Raw genomic sequence first — 16227 nt, 5'->3', positions numbered from 1 at the left:
ATCAGCTAATCAAGAATGTTTATTAAGCACCTTTTATGTTCTTAGTGGGGGCAGCTAGGTGTTTCCAGTGGATAGAGCGCCAGGCCTGGAGTTAGGAAGACTCATCTTCCCCAAGTTCAAATCTGGCCTCATGTACTAGCTGTGTGACCCTGGGCGAGTCACTTAAGCCTGTTTGCCTCAGTTTCCTCATCTATAAAATGAGCTGGAGAAGAAAATGGCAAACCACTCCAGTATCTCTGCCAGGAAAACCCCAAATGGGGTCATGAAGAGTCAGACATGACTGAAAATGACTGAATTATCGTTTTCAAATGTTGTCGACTTTGTACTTAGCCCTGGAAATGTACAGAGAAAAATGAAATAATCCCTGCCCTCAAGGCGCTTCCATTCTATCAGATTCAGTCCATATTCTGGGTCAGTAGATAGAGGATTATTTCATCCCATTCTGTTGGCCTGGAGTGAATCAGTTGCCAGTGAATGGTCTTTCAACTATTGGGAGTTAATTACCCCTTGGAACAAAGGAACCAAAGTACATGTGTGCAGTCTTTGTTTGTGGCTGAGGGAAAGAGAAACAAACACTTCTAGATTTACTATAAGATTCTTTACCTATGTTGTCTTATCCTGTAAAAGGTTTCACTTTTGACCAAAAGAAGGGCCGTGCTTGATGTGCAATGGAAAGACCAGAAAGTTGGGGTTGGGGAGTATAATCCTTCAGTTGAGAATTTATCAAATCAGGACTGTGTCTCCCTACCAGCTACCAGCAATGGGTTTCCTCTAGATGACAGCTAGAAGTAACCCATTGTGAATAGATGTTCCCTAACATAATTTAATATGCATTCAACTTCCTAGACGTCTACATGCCTCAAATGCTGAATGGACTACCTCACTCAAAGCACTAGAATAAGTGCAACTCAATTCCATTATCCTCCTTAGCTTACATTTTTCTTTCTTGCCATAAATATCATAATGAATTCCTACTCACTCACTGCATATTTCGTGCCAATGTCTTGCCAATCCCTATTTCTAATGAAGCTCTTTAAAAGTAAGGAACATCCTCATTTCTGTTGAGGACACCGCCAATCCTTCCAACCATCCAAGTTCACAACTTTGAAGTCACCCATTTCTTTCCCGTCTTTTCCATCTCTCTCTTATCCAGCCAGTTACCAAAGCCTTGTTGGTATTTTTTTAAAAGATTAGGTATCCCCATGTCACCCAGACTGGAAATACAGGGACTCCTCACAGGCCGAGTCCCACCACTAATGAGCGTGGGAGCACTGACCTTTTCAGTCTCCAAAGGGTCCGTTTGCCTCTCCTGAAGAGCTAGTATTTATATAGTAGCTTAAGGTTTGCCAAGCTCTCTGTATATGTTACTTCATTTGATCCTCACAACAGTCCTGTGACTTAGATGCTATTATTGTCCCCATTTTATGATAAAGAGCTAAAGCACAGAGCAGTGAAGTAGTTTACCATGGGTCACGTAGCTCCGAAGTGTCTGAGGGAGGGTTTGAATTTCCGTCTTTCTGATTCCCAAGTCCCAAACTATCCATTGCACCACCTCACTGTCCTCCTTCAGTTCCACCCACCCCACCCCTCACCCCTGCTCCCTGAGATTCACATTAATGCCAAACTTAGTGCAGATACCAGATCATTGTAGCCTGCTGCATCTCAGAACCCACATCAACCTCAAACTCCCCTCCAGCTGGGATCAGAGGCAGATGTTACTATGCCCACCTAGTCTTGTTCCTATTTCCACAACGTCTCCCTCATATCTATCCCCTTCTCTCTACTCACATGGGTGATGCTCTAGCTCAGACTTCACTCACCCCTTGCCTGGGCCATCACAACAGCCTCCTAATTGGTCTCCCTGCCTTCAGCCTCTCCCCTTTAATCCATGGGCCACACTACTGCCAAAAAGGCTCCCTAAAGCACAAGTCTAACCGTACCTTGTACTCCAAAATCTTTAGGGTTCCCTATAGACCCTAGGATAAAAGACAACCTCCTCAGCCTGGCGTTTAAAGCCGTTTCCAGTCTGGCTCCTATGTACCTTCATAAGCTTGTTAAGACTCCAGTCTCCAGAGTCTACCACCCAGTTTTTAGTGAGGCCGTCCCTGAGGGAAACGTAATGATTAAGGAGAACCAACCCCTGTCCTCCAAAACCTCACGGTCCATATGGGGAGATGACTAACAGCTATCACACAGTCACTTTCTCTAATATAAGTAAAATGGCAGATTGGGACACTCATTTGAGCCCAGTTTGTCAGACCAAGTACAATACATATTCCAAGAAATGAGAGAGAGAGAGAGAGAGAGAGATAGGACAGTGTTGCCTTCACACATAGTTTATTGCCTATGAATAGGATTAGAAGGGCACTTGGTATCTTCAGTATCTGGAATTGCATCATTAGAGTCATTTGGAGCTAGGTCATTGCCTCTGCAGGACACCCCAGACCTCCAAGACACATCCTGGGGAACAGGTAAAATCTTACCCAATAATTAGTTATTTACATTTCAGTGTGAATTTGCTTACCATCCCCTTTCCCAGGGACAGGTAGCTGAGGAACTGGGGACAGGACTGGAAAATTTTGATGGGAGAAGGGGCAAGAGTAAAGGTCTAGTGCAGGGGTGGGGAACCTGCTTGGGGGAGGGGATGGCCTTTTGGTGAGGCTTTGCAAAATTTCTTCTTTAGATATGGCTAATATAGGAATTTGTTTTGCCAAATAGTAAGATATGTATTGAAGGATTTGTTTTGGGAGTTTGTTTTGTTTTTTTTTTCCAATGTGCTCAATGTGTGTATGGGGGGTGGGGTGGGAGGTTCACAAGAGGGCCAGATTAATTTAAAATATTTGTTACTTGAAAAACAAGAACAAAAAAAGGAAAAAAAAAAGAACACCACCCACAAAACACTAAAAATAAATATTGCAAAAAAAATTTAAAGTCAGAGATGTCACTTAAAGATGTTTTTTTTGGTTTTTGTTTTTTTAGGCAATTGGGGCTAAATGATTTGCCCAGGGTCACACAGCTAGTAAGTGTCAAGTGTTTGGTCTGAGGCCGGATTTGAACTCAGCTCCTCCTGACTTCAGGGCCGGTGTTCTATCCACTGTGCCACCTAGCTGCCCCAAGATGTTACTTTTAAAGTCACTTAATCAATCATGAGTCTTGATCAAATAAGATAATGTCTGTAAAGTACTTTGTAAACCTTAAAGTTATTATTATTATTATTATTATTAGCATTAGCATTAGCATTAGCATTAGCAGCAGCCTGGTGTAGTAGGTAGAGCCAGGAAGTCCCACTTCTGACACATCCTGGCTGTGTGACCCAGTCTGAGTGTCCCAATCTGGTATTTTACTTTTATTAGAGAACATGACTGTTTGATATGTGTTAGTTATTTCCCCACTTGGACCATGAGATTTTGAAGGACAGGGGCTGGTTCTCCTTAACTAACACTCTTAAGTTGCACCTGCACTGGAAGAGGGAATTCCTTCATCTGGGAGTTCCCTATACCAATGAAATCACAGGTCTAGACTCTATCATCATCATCATCATCATCATCATCATCATCATCATTATTATCATTATTATTATTATTATTATTACTGAGTCAGGGTGTGGAAAACATGGTCCTTGTAAGGAGATGGATACAAAGGGCAAACTCCACCCACACTGAAATTTTGCCAAGATCAGACATCTTTAAAAGACCAACTCCAGGCAATGAGCATGGTAGTGCTTGCCTAGAATGACTGCTTCCAGGGAGGCTGAGGCTGACAGATCTCTTGAGTTTGGAAATTCTGAGCTATAGTAGCAATGTCCTCACTAAGAGCAGTAGCAGTATGGTGAACCTCTGGGAGCTGGGGGAGGCAGAGGGAGGAGATCACGGTGATTGCCTAAAGAGGGAGAAGGCAAACTGTCCTGAATCAGAGACCGGAGCAGGTCAAAGCTCCCATGCTGCTCAGTAGTGGGATGGTCAGGCTCATGAATAGCCTCTGAACTTCCAATGTGGGCAAGATAGGGAAACCCAGTCTTAACAAAAAATTAAATAATAGAAGCCATCCTATTAGACTCACCTATTTCATACTAAAAAATTGAGACAAAGGGAGAGAAAAAAATCCAATTGTCCTGTAAGAGCTAGAAGGAACCTTAGAAATCATCTAAGCCCAGGGTTCTTAACCCTTTGGGGGAGTTACCAGCCTCCTGTGGAAGGCTAGTGAAGCTATGGACTCCTTTTCGGAATAGTTTTTTTTAAATGCATAAAATAAAATACATAGGATTACAAAGGAAATCAATCATATTGAAATACAGTTAAGAAAATATTTTTTTTGAAAGTTCATGGACCTCAGGTAAAGGACCCCTGATCTAATTCAATTCTCTCACTTTACATGGGAAAACTGAGGCCTCAAAGGAGGAAAGGAATTGCCCAAGATCACAAAGCTAGTAAGTGACAGAGCTGGTATTGGAACCCATGTCTCAGCTCCCCTTCTGGAGCTCTTTCCACCCTAACACACTGGCCTTTAAATACCAAACTAATTCCAACATTTGATTTTGGCCACTAGTCAAAATGATAAGTGGACCAAACCAAGGAGGTACACTCTGGCTATCTGGCACTACCCCATGAAGGTGACTGTGAAATGGGCTTTCTCTGGTTTCGTTTGTTTTCTTGGACCCTCCCCTTCATCTCTTCTGATTTTGTTAGCGTTTGTTGCCAGAGCTGCAGGAGAGGAGAAGTGGACGTCCTGAGTCCACAGACTGGGGGCCGAGTTTATTAGGTGGGGCTCCCCTCTTTGACCTGCATATTTATTTGCTTGCCTGAAGAGGGATATGAAGAAAGCCTTCTGGAAAGGGGCCATAGAGTCCACTTGCAGACAGTGGCATCCCGTGCCTGGCTTCCACCTCAGCATTGGATGAGACCATAGTTGGGCAGTCATTCAGTTGAATAAAACAAACAGCCAGCTCCAGGATGGAGTGGGCCCCACAGGGATTGCCATGGAAACTGCCCTACCTATCCAGGAACAATCCCCTGGGGCAGGAAGAGTTCCCTATATTGTCCTAAAATGAGTGTCCCAAAGAACATAAAAGATCCCTGTATTTGTTGTTTGCTCTTTAACAATTGGTGAAAGATAGTGATGGCCTGGGCCCATTTGCTGAGCATTCTAATTTAGAGACGCTAGACAGAGCAACATGAATTCAGGTTTGTCCCATGCAATTTGCGAAACAGCCAGGGGCCTAATCTACCTATTGTCCTCCATGTGCAAGAGTTTATTGCATTCCAAAGTCTAATCAAAAAGGGGGGTGGGAGGGTTGGGGGGTGGTGGTGGAGAATGCAAACAAGGAAATAAAAGAAAAAATGCAAACAAGAGAATATGGACCTGCCATGCACAAATACTTTCAATTCCAAAGATCCTAGGTAGGTCTTCGTATTTAATAAAGAAAGGTATTGTGGCCAAATGAGGGATTAAGCCTGTGCTTCCTATGGCCCTAACAAAGACCAATTCCTATCTGTGGACACTGGGTAGAAGAGGAAGGATTCTGAGGGTTTGCTTAAACCCAGACAATTAGGTGAAGTAATTTACAACCAAACTTCAAATACCCTGAGTATTTGGGGAGCACTTAATTTCCAGATTAGAAAAGATTACTTTTGTTTAAGGCAAAAGACCCTTTTCTGCTCTCCCCCAGCATTCTCTCTCCCCAACTCCCACCTCTTGTTCTATTGTTGATGAATTTTTAAATGGTCTGCAATCTACTTTCCTGCCTCAGTCAGTCAATAAACATCTATTAAGCACCTTACTACTATGTGCTGGAGTAAGGACAGTGTTGTTGCTTGTGACGACTACTGAGCCCTTCTTTACTGATTTAAGGATCTGGTAGACCTTTGAGGTCACCGTTATGAATATCAATAATAAGAATAATATTAATAAATTACTAATCCAGGGTTACAGATAATACAGAAAGAGATCGAGGGAAAACCATGCTGCTCAAAGCCAGCCTTTATGCATAGATGCTCATTTTTATGTTGTGACTTGGGGGGGCCTAGGCCGCTCCCTTCTCCCTCCTCCTGACCACTTCAATGCTGGAAATTCCCCCATTGGAAACTCATTCCTTTATGACGTGATCATTCTTTAAAAGCCCTCTGGTAAAATGCAAAACACTCCTAGGAGGTTTTTAAACTGATTATCCAGTTGGTACAAATTAGCTCATCAGAGCCTTTTTTTAGAAACAAGAAAAATCTAAGCAGAAGTGTAATATAGCACAGCTCACCTTTTTTTTTTTTTTTTTTTTCTTTTAAAGAGTAAGTTTCCCCGATCTTGGCCAGGCTGGAACTACAGAGGTCATACATGGGCTTGACCCCACTAATGATTGGTTCTGTTTCCAACATGGGCCAGTCTGCAATCTGGTGGTTCTCCCTACCCCAACCGACTATCAGGGGCATGCCTTCTTAACACCAAACTTTGTGGGGACACCCACAGCATAGCCTGCTGTAACTCAGGACTCCTACTCTCAAGAGATCTCCAGCCTCAGCCTCCCAGGTAGCTGGGATTACAGGTGTGTGCCACCATAACTCACCTTCGAGAGGCTAGATGGTAGAAAAGTCAGGTCCAGAGCATGGAGCCCAGCCTGGGAAAAAGCAGGACCTCCATCCCCCCAGCCATCTGACATGGGGCAAGATGATTACAGTAGGGAAAGAACTCAAAGGAGTGGGAGAGCCTAACTTTGGTCCAGCAGTCTCAAAGCTTTAAACAGGGAACTAGTACATTTCATAAGCTTTGCAAATGGTGCTTACATATAAACAGGTGGACCTCATTTTAAGCAAATGCTACAATTAAAAGTCTCGATTTCTGTAAGTACAACAATTATTCCTTCCACATTGTGGAAGGTAGAGGAGCGGCACCCCCACGATCTGGAAAATCTGGGAAAATTTTTTTGGCCCTCCCTTCATACCAGAGAAGTAGTCTGAATTTTTTCTTTTTCTTTTTTGGGGTGTTTACGGTACTTTGATGCAAAAAATTGGGTTAAATATTTGGTCATAGGCTCTGTGTCATCTGCAGCTTCCTCAAAACTCCCCCCAAATTCCCATTTAATTTCTTATGCCGACCTGCGATATATCGAAACCACAATGGGGAAAGTTGCTGTATACTAGGGGTTCATTATTTGCTTTACAAAATGTAAGTTCAGCATCGGATTCCTTTAAATAGCAATTGCTCCTAAAACATGCTTTGAGTTTTCTTTTCTTTTTTCTTCCTTTCTCTCTCTCTCTCTCTTTCTCTCTCCTCTCCTCCCATTTTCTCTTCTCTATTTCTTTTTCTTTCTTCCTTCCTTCCTCTCTCCTCTCATTTTCTCTTCTCCTTTCTTTCTTTCTTTCTTTCTTCCTCTTTCCTCCTCTCTTCTTTCTTTTTTTCTTCCTTCCTTCCTTCCTTTCTTTCTTCCTTTCTCCTCTTCTCCCCTCTCATTTTCTCTTCTGTTTCTTTTTCTTCCTTCTTTCCTTCCTTTCTTTCTCTCTCCTCTCATTTTCTCTTTTCTTTCTTTCTTCTCTCCTCCTCTCCTCTTCTTTCTTTCCTTCTTCCTTCCTTCCTTTCTTTCTCCCTCTCTCTCTCCTCTCCTCTTCTCCCCTCTCATTTCTCTTCTCTTTTTATTTCTTTTTCTTCCCTCTTTCCTTCCTTTTTCTCGCTCTTCTCATTTTCTTTTCTCCTTTCTTTCTTTCTCTTTTTCTTTCTCTTTCTTTCTTTCTCTCTTTCTTTCTTTCTCTCTTTCTTTCTTTCTTCTCTCTTTCCTCCTCTCCTCTTCTTTCTTCCTTCCTTCCTTTTTTTTTTTTGCATGTGTGGGAACCAGATTTGTGATCTCATTGGTCTAGAGTAGGGGTCAACAAACTATAGCCCACAGACCAAATCCATCCAGCTACCTGTTTTTGTATGACCAGCAAACTAAGAATGGTTTTTACATTTTTCAATACAAATTATATTTGCCCCACAGGCAGTAGTTTGCCAACCCCTGGCCTAGAGAATTCTCAGTGAAATAACTCCCTGCACCAATGCAGATGTGCACTTATTTTGTAGCTGACAGTCTTTGAGAGTTGCCTGGGACACCCAGAAGTGAGTAGACTGGCTAAGGCCAGTCTGTGTTGAGATGTGTCAGTATTGAACCCAGGTTTTTCTGACTTCCTGATGAATCAGAACATTCTGTTCACTTTGAGACACCATCCAGTTCAGTTTGGAGAGTTTACCAGGGGTGGGGAACCTGTGGCCTCGAAGCCGCATGTGGCCCTGAAGCCACATGTGGCCCTCTAGGTCTTCAAGTGCGGCACCTTGACCGAATCCAAACTTCACAGAACAATCTGTTTCATTCAAAGGGCGGCACTTGAGGACCTAGACGGCCACATGTGGCCTTGAGGCCGCAGGTTCCCCACCCCTGGTTTAGATAGTAGAGAGGCCAGTGTGGAGCTTAGAGACCCTTCATGCTTCTTCCTTAGTTCTCTAAGAGATCTGTCCCAAGTTAGTTAGCCTTAGAAGAAATACTAATTCTGATTGGCTGTTGATGATAAAGCTATAAACTCTTCCTGGTGGTCAATAGCATCAAGAGCATGGTAGCAGAATTGAACCTTGCCAATGCTATCTCATCCTACCTGCACATGGAATGTAAGAGAGAAATGAGATTATTCAATCCAAGTCACAAATGCTACCAAATATTTTCTTTTAAGCTAGAAATCACCAGCCAATCATTTATTGTGGACATCACAGCATGGCAGAGTTAGCAGGGCCCTTAGAAACCATCTAGTCCAACCCCCCCCCATGTTACAGATGGGGAAACTGAGGCTTAAAGAATAGAAGGGACTTGCTCCTAGTCATATGTGGAGATAATGGCAGAACCAGGACTAGAAACTGAATCTCTGGACTCCTCAGTCCAAGGATCTCTCCATCCACCAAATTGGCTTTACACATTTTAGAAAATAACACACTGCCAACACATTGTGCAGGAGCCCTTGTATTTCTTGGGTAGCTAAATTGAGCCTCTTGCCTGGGATTCAGAGTAGGAAATATGTGGATGTCTAGGCTATAATCACACACAGGCTTTGTTATGGGGGGTTTCCATGGCAACTCAGCTCCAAACACTACCGGTGGGTTGGCTGTAGTGCAGCTGTGTCTTTAGTCACAGCCTATTTCTCCTCTCCTTCAGCCTCCTCATGGTTGGAGGCCAATAATTCAGGCTCTGTGGATGATGGAGGCACTTCTCTGGGGGCAGTTTCCTGGGCTGGCACTGACTCGTACTCCGAACTTTGAAGTGTCTTCGTCACAGGCCTGTGAGAAAAAAGAGGGCACAGAAAAGAGTGCATTAATGAGATAGAGACTGGAGGGGTGAGGCATGGGGAAACTGAGGCACATCCTCTATGCTGAGCAACAGTCAAGCCCCACAACTGAAGTGAGCAAAGTAAGAAAGAATTTAAAGATGAAAGGAAACCGTCATAAACATTTACTAAGTGTCAGTTATGTATCAAGCACTGTGCTAGGTAGTAGGGTTGCTTGAGAAGAAAAGGCGGGGCGGGGGACGACACCCAAGGGCAATGTCCAATTCAAATCAAGAAACAATTAGCTAGGATCCTAGCTCTAGAGCTGGAAGAAGCCAGCTAGTCTAACTCCCTCATTTTTACAAAGGAGGAAACTGAGGCCCAGGGAAGGGTCCGAATAGGATCCTAGCTCTAGAGCTGGAAGGAACCTCAGAGGTCATCTAGTCCAGTGGCCTATTTTACAGAGGAGGAAACTGAGGCCTATGAAAGAAGCGACTCTCCAAAAGTCACACAGGTAGTAAACATCAGAGGCAAAGTTCGAGCCCAGATCCTATGACTCCAGAGCCAGGGCTCTTTCCACCGTACTATGCATTAGACTCAGTAACTTCTGAGGCCCCTTCCCAGTCTGAGAACTCCCAGACATGGGCAGAGAATGCCATTAGTTATTTGACCTAGGGCTGGTTCTTACTATAAGACTCTTTCTACTTCACCACCTGCCAATCCTACTGAATGTCACCGGTCTAGGGTATGACATGATATTAGCAAAAACGATCCCTTGTGTCTTATGCTAAAAATGGCCACATTACAGAACAATGCATTTGATGTGTGGTTAAGAAATATCTGTCAAAAAGGTCAAGAATCTCAAAGGAAATAAGGGCAGAAAGTATCACTTGCTATTCCTCACACTCAAAGCTCCATCTCCTGTCTTTGGGCCCTTTTGCTGGTTGAGCCTCAGGCCTGGAATCCACCCCCCCCCCCCCAACCTCTGGACTCCTAGAATCCCTGGCTTCCTTTAAGATTCAACTCAAATGGCTGGGATTCTTATAATCTAGCCACTGCTCAGATTTTCACAATCTAGCCAATAGCCCACAGATGCTCAGATTCCTTAAGAGTCTGGCTAATATGGCGAATCTTCAATAAACCGTGTTTTTGGCTGAAAAAAAAAGATTCAACTCAAATGCCAGAGTCTTTCCTACTCTCATCAACTTCTAGTACCTTCTTCTCCAAAACTACCTCCCCTCTACTCTGTATTTATATTATATGTTCTGATTTATACATGTTATCTCCTTCATTAAAATAAAAGCTCCTTCAGGGCAGGGACTGTTTTCACTTTTTCTTTGAATCCCCTAACTCAGTGCCTGATATAGTAAATGCTTAATAAAGCTTGTGATTGATTGAATTTACTAGATTTCCAATTATATTGTAAAGCAGTAATCATCAAAACTATTTGGTATAGGTTAAAAAAATAAAGAAGGAGACTAGCAGAACAGGCTAGATAAGCAAACCCCAGAAGCAATCAAACATAGTAACCTAGTGTTAGATAAACTCACTAACATCAACTACTTGGGGAAGGACTTTTTCTTTGACCAGAACTTCTGGGAACTTTTAGTGCTCAGAACAGTGCCTGGCACATAGTAAATATTACTGAATGTTTATTGAATTGAATCAAATTGAACTGGAAAGTAGTTTGGCAGAAATTCAGTTTGGACCATCATCTTACACAAAATACCAAAATAAGCTCCAACTGAATAAGCAACGTAACATAAAAGGTCACATTATTAAAAGAAAATGAAAGGAAAATAGAAGGAGGAACTTTTCATAACAATGGCTAAGGAGAGAATTCTTAATGAAACAAGAGAGATGGGCATAACAGACAAAATTGATATGTAATTACATAAAATTAAAAAGCATTTGAATAAACAAAATCAATGCTACTAGAATCAGAAGAGAAACTATAGATTGGAAAAAAATCATTGCATCAAATATTTCTAATATCTGATATTCTAGAGATTTAGGGAACTAACGCAAAAAATAAGACCAAGAGTTATTCCCAAATAAATAAATGGTAAATGGATATAAATAGTTTTCAGAAGAAGAAACACAAACTATCAACATATGGAAAATTGTCCTAAATAACAAATAATGAAAAATTAAAATTAAAACAATTCTGAGGTTTCACCTCACACCTATCAAGTTAGCAAGTATGGTAAAGACAGAACAGTCAGTGTTGGAAGGGCTATGGAAAGACAGGCACGCTAAGAGCTTAGCACTTAGCATAGTGCCTGACACATATACACTGTTGGGAGAGCTGTGAGCTGCTTCAGTCATCCCAGAAAACAGTTTGGAATTATGCAAGAAAAGTAACAAACTGTTTATCCTTTGACCAGCTGATGTTACTATCAGAGACATACCCCTCAAGAGACCAAAGAAGATAGAAGGAAATGCTGCATTTAATGACAAAATATTCATAGAAGTAATTTTTGTGGCGAGACAAAAATGGGGGGAAAGTGGATTCTCGTTAATCATGGGCTTGCTGGACAAATTGCAGTATATGAATCTAATGGAATGTGTTGTAAGAAATGATAAATGGGAAGAATTCAGAGAAATTTATATGAATTGATGCAGAGGGAAGTAAGCAGAGCCAAGAAAACAATGTCTACAATGACCACAAAACATAAAGCCAATCCATACAATACATTACAGAACTCAGAGCAATTCAATGCAATCTTGACTTCTGATGATGGAATGCACCTCCCACCCTAAGGTAAAGCACTGATGGAATACAGGTGTGAAATCAGGCATGTGTCATCTGACATTATCAACATGTCAGAAGATCTTGCTTAGCAGTACGAGGCTGGTGGGACAAGTTATTGGGAAATAATGATGTAACAAAAAGAAGATCAAAATATTTTTCAAGACAAGGAGTAACTATTGGAGTCAGGTAACTACGGAAAAATTCTCACTGCATCTCCTTTGTTATCACTTTTCTTTTCTTGGACTTGGCCTTGGCCTTTGTCATGAAAAACCACACAATCAAGCAGATGATGATGGCGGCCAGGAGGGCTCCGATCAGTGCCCCAACAATGACACCTGCTTCCAAATCTAGAAGGGAAAAAAGTCTTGTCAATAGTGTGGCTCACATCATGAACCTTCAAACTAGAGAGGGACCATCAGCGCTCCTGAACTATAGGGATCCCTGAATTCCAGACAGGAAGGAGAATCTCCCTCTTTTGCTGCTCTGTCCTGGGGCCGTGCATGATGAACCTGGTTCCTCCAGCACTTGTGTATCCTGCTCTAGATACACCATCATTTGCTTTTTCATCTTCCTCTGGAGCTTAGGTATAGAGCTTAGGAGCATTAGTATGCTTAGGGCATACTCTGAGCTCATCTAGGGCAAGGATCCCTCTCCTGCTTTTCTCACTGTTCCTGCAACGGTTCTATATGTGGGGATAATGGGGAAAAGATAGATCGTGGGATCCAGTCCAATGCCTTCATTTTACAGAAGAGGAAACTGAGACCCAGAGGAGGAAGTGACTGGCACAAGGTCACACAGACATTAGGTGACAGAGACAGGATTTGAAGCCAGGTCCTCTGACTCCAAATCCAATTGCCTTTCCACCATACCATGCTGCCTCTACCCTTCCGAGACTGACTCGGGTTCCTCCTCTGTATAATGAAGAGGTTGGGCCAGAGCGATGGCCTTTAAAGGCCCTTCTTTTCCAGCCTGGCATTAGAATTTGTGGAGGCGTGGAGCTAGAGTCACCTTTCTTCAGTTTGAGAAAGCAGTATTTGGAGAAAGCTGGGTGGCTTTACTCAGGTAGTTACCATTTCCTTTGGATATGTTGAGAGGAACCAGAAGGGAAACCCAGTCAGACACTATGCAGGGGACTCTGATTTTATGTACCCAGGCCTAACAATGAGTGGAGAGGCAGCAAGGCCCAGTGGGTTGAGAGCAGGCTTGAGAGTAGTTGGGAAAACCAGCCTCTGATTCATTCTGGATGCCCAACCCTGGGCCAGCCACTGAACTCTCAGCACCCCAGGCCACTCTCAAAGACCAATTGTAGTTGAGTTGCAGGTTTGTGGAGGGGTGTCTACTCAGGCCTCTACCTCAGGAGCTCCCACTAATGAATGAAATCAAAGGTCTGAATCCTGAACAAGAACAAAGGATGGTAAAAAAAGCAAGAGAACCCAGAGAGGAACCAGGGATCCATTTGGAGTTCTGTAAGAATCCTTTTGGTTGAAATGACCCTGGGCTTGGCCTACACCAAAGGTCACAAGCAGGACATAGCACATTAATACTATCAACTCACGTCCTGTGGTGAGATCAATCTCACAGGAGCTGTTCCCAAGATTGTTGCTAGCAATACACCGGTAGTGGCCTTTCTCAAAGGTGGTCAGATTGCTGATAACCAAAAGCCCAGTCGATGGATCTACCAAAAACAGGAAAGGTACTTTTGAAATAACAAATCAACATTTATGAGCAAATAGCAATGTTTCAATATGATTCAATTCCACAGACTTTTATTACGTGCCTACTGAATGTCAAGCAAAGACAAGAAAGAGTCTCTACCCTCAAGGACTTTACAGTCAATTGGATGTGGCTGGAGATGCCTAGACTTACTTATGAATGTATGGTAAGTTGTGCATGGCTCTCCCTACCACCCCATGTCCAATCCCTGCTCATCCTTAAAGTCTTTGCTCCAATGCCATTTCTTCTAGGCCACTGAAACTCAACTCAACAAGCATTTATTAAGTGTCTACTGTGTGCCAGGCACTGTGCCAGGTGCTGGAGATACAAGGACTGAAACAAAACTGTTGCTGCCCTCAAGAGCTTACCTTCTCCTGGGAAGAAAAAACACATACTCAAGAAAGTCCATACAAAATACACAGGGAGTCCCAAAACTCTTTTTTTTTTTTTTTGGTGAGGCAATTGGGGTTAAGTGACTTGCCCAGGGTCACACAGCTAGTAAGCGTCAAGTGTCTGAGGTCGGATTTGAACTCAGGTCCTCCTCACTCCAAGGTCGGAGTTCTATTCACTGTGCCACTTAGCTGCCCCCCCCACCAAACTCTTAGTGAAGCTTAAAACTGGGTCAGTTCCACCAAATGGTGGGGAAATTGTTTTATTAAAGCTTAAAACTGTACTAAGACTTTTGGGACACCCTATATATATAAAATAAATACAAAGTAACTGGGGGAACTGGGGGAAGGAGACAGCATTAACAACTAGGGGCATCTGAAAAGGTCTCATGCAGGAAATGGCACAAGAGTTCCAAGAGGTGCAAGTAAGGAGGTAGGAAATGAAATGCTATGTACGGGAAATAAGAAATAGACCAGCTTGGCTATAATATTGAGTATGTAAAGAAGAATAAACATGTAAAGATAGGTTGGAGCCAGACTGTGAAGGGCTGTAAAAGACAATCAGGGGTATCCTAGAGGTAAGAGGGAGCCATTGAGATTTTTTGAGCGGAGTAGTAACATGGTTAGACCTACCCTTTAGGAATATCAATTGGGGGGAGGGGGGAGGATGTATTGGTGCTAAGCACTGGGAATAGAAATTCAAAATCAAAGACAGTCCCTGCCCTCAAAGAACTCACAATCAAAAGGAGACAACACACATAGGAGAGTGGTGGGCAAGGAAACTTTCCTTCACAAAATTACAGCGATAGTGAATGGGACCATTGGAAAATAGATTGACATACCCCATCCAGGAACAATGGCAGAGTTGATTTGATCATGGTTCACAGTTCCAGAATTGTAGAGTGGTGGGGAGTGGGAGGTTGGGGGGGAAGGGTATGGACATTTGCAAAGGTTGGTCCTTGGCGAGTCTGGATGCCTAGATGGTGAGAGGCCTAGTGCCCAAACCCTCATGGCTTTAGAAGGCTGAGGCATCATTAATCTGCTCACTGTCCCTTATCGCCAAAGGTTGAGGGATCTCAAGTCCCAGCTTCAATGTTGAAAGGGGTATTTCCCCTATCCCCCCTCACCTTTGAGCTCTCCTTGGAACCCTTTGTTAGTACCTCTTTTATGGTACTTTTCCATTCTACCTTGTAATTGGAGCAATCTCTTTGGATAACATGTCTCCTCAACTAGACTGGGTCAAAATAGGACCCAGACATGAAAACCTTCTTTGGCCCCAAATGGTCAGAAGAAGGAGACCACATGTTTCTCCCTACCTATCTATGAATACACTGGGCTTCCTGGAGAACTTGTCCAGTTTAAGCCCAGCCCAGAAGAGGGGAAGGTCTAGAGCAGAGGTTCCCAAACTTATTTGGCCTATTGCCCCCTTTAAAAAAATTAGTGCCCCCCTGGAAATCTACTTTCTTTAACCCTTTAATGATTTTTTTTGGGAAATTTGTGTCTTTCAAAATATATATATATACATGTATATATATATTTTAAATGACATGTCTTAAATTTAATAACTTATTGTAAGTGTGTGGTTTTTTCCTGCATTGAAATTTTGATCATGCAATATTGCATCATGTAACCATATAGTATTATATTGTAAACAAGTCATTACACGCACATATTCCTGCTGATGCATGCTGGACTTCCCGACAATTTGACAAGCTCTCCTGCCAATACTTGCTTGTTAAGACCTGCCGGCGGACTTGCCCACTTATTGGTTATAACTTACATTTTGTGTGTTTATTTGGAAAATAATGTAATCAGTATGACTTTAACTCTGTTACACAACAGATGAAACATGTATGAATGATTTTTCAAAATTTTCTTCTCTTCTTATGCTTCTACCACCTCATTATTATTCAGTGCCCCTTTGTACCCAAGGCTACTACTGCCCATGCCCCCCATCATTCCAGTGCCCACCAGAGGGCTGTATCACCCACTTTGGGAACCTATGGTCTAGAGTAAGCCCAAGGCTGGGCTTCAAATTCATTCTGAGATGGTTTCATTAGCATTAGATTAATAGCTAGGGATTAGCTAGCTTATGGAAGTGAAT

General features: G+C 42.7%; 1 protein-coding gene across 1 annotated transcript in view; it reads right to left on the bottom strand.

The window, feature by feature from the left end:
- Positions 1 to 9103: 9103 nt before the first annotated feature.
- The window catches only part of VSIG1 (V-set and immunoglobulin domain containing 1), a 36879-nt gene continuing 29755 nt past the window's right edge, over positions 9104 to 16227 (bottom strand). The window contains exons 6-8 of the mRNA XM_027838899.1: positions 13577 to 13696; positions 12230 to 12368; positions 9104 to 9279 (exon numbers count right to left, since the gene is read on the bottom strand). Of these exons, the coding sequence (XP_027694700.1) occupies positions 9138 to 9279; positions 12230 to 12368; positions 13577 to 13696 (401 nt within the window). The 3' untranslated portion in view covers positions 9104 to 9137. The remainder of the gene's footprint in view (positions 9280 to 12229; positions 12369 to 13576; positions 13697 to 16227) is intronic.

Source organism: Vombatus ursinus, unplaced genomic scaffold, assembly GCF_900497805.2.
Source record: "Vombatus ursinus unplaced genomic scaffold, bare-nosed wombat genome assembly UNPS02004677.1, whole genome shotgun sequence".
Lineage (NCBI taxonomy): Eukaryota > Metazoa > Chordata > Mammalia > Diprotodontia > Vombatidae > Vombatus > Vombatus ursinus.
This window is presented reverse-complemented; position numbering and strand designations above follow the sequence as displayed.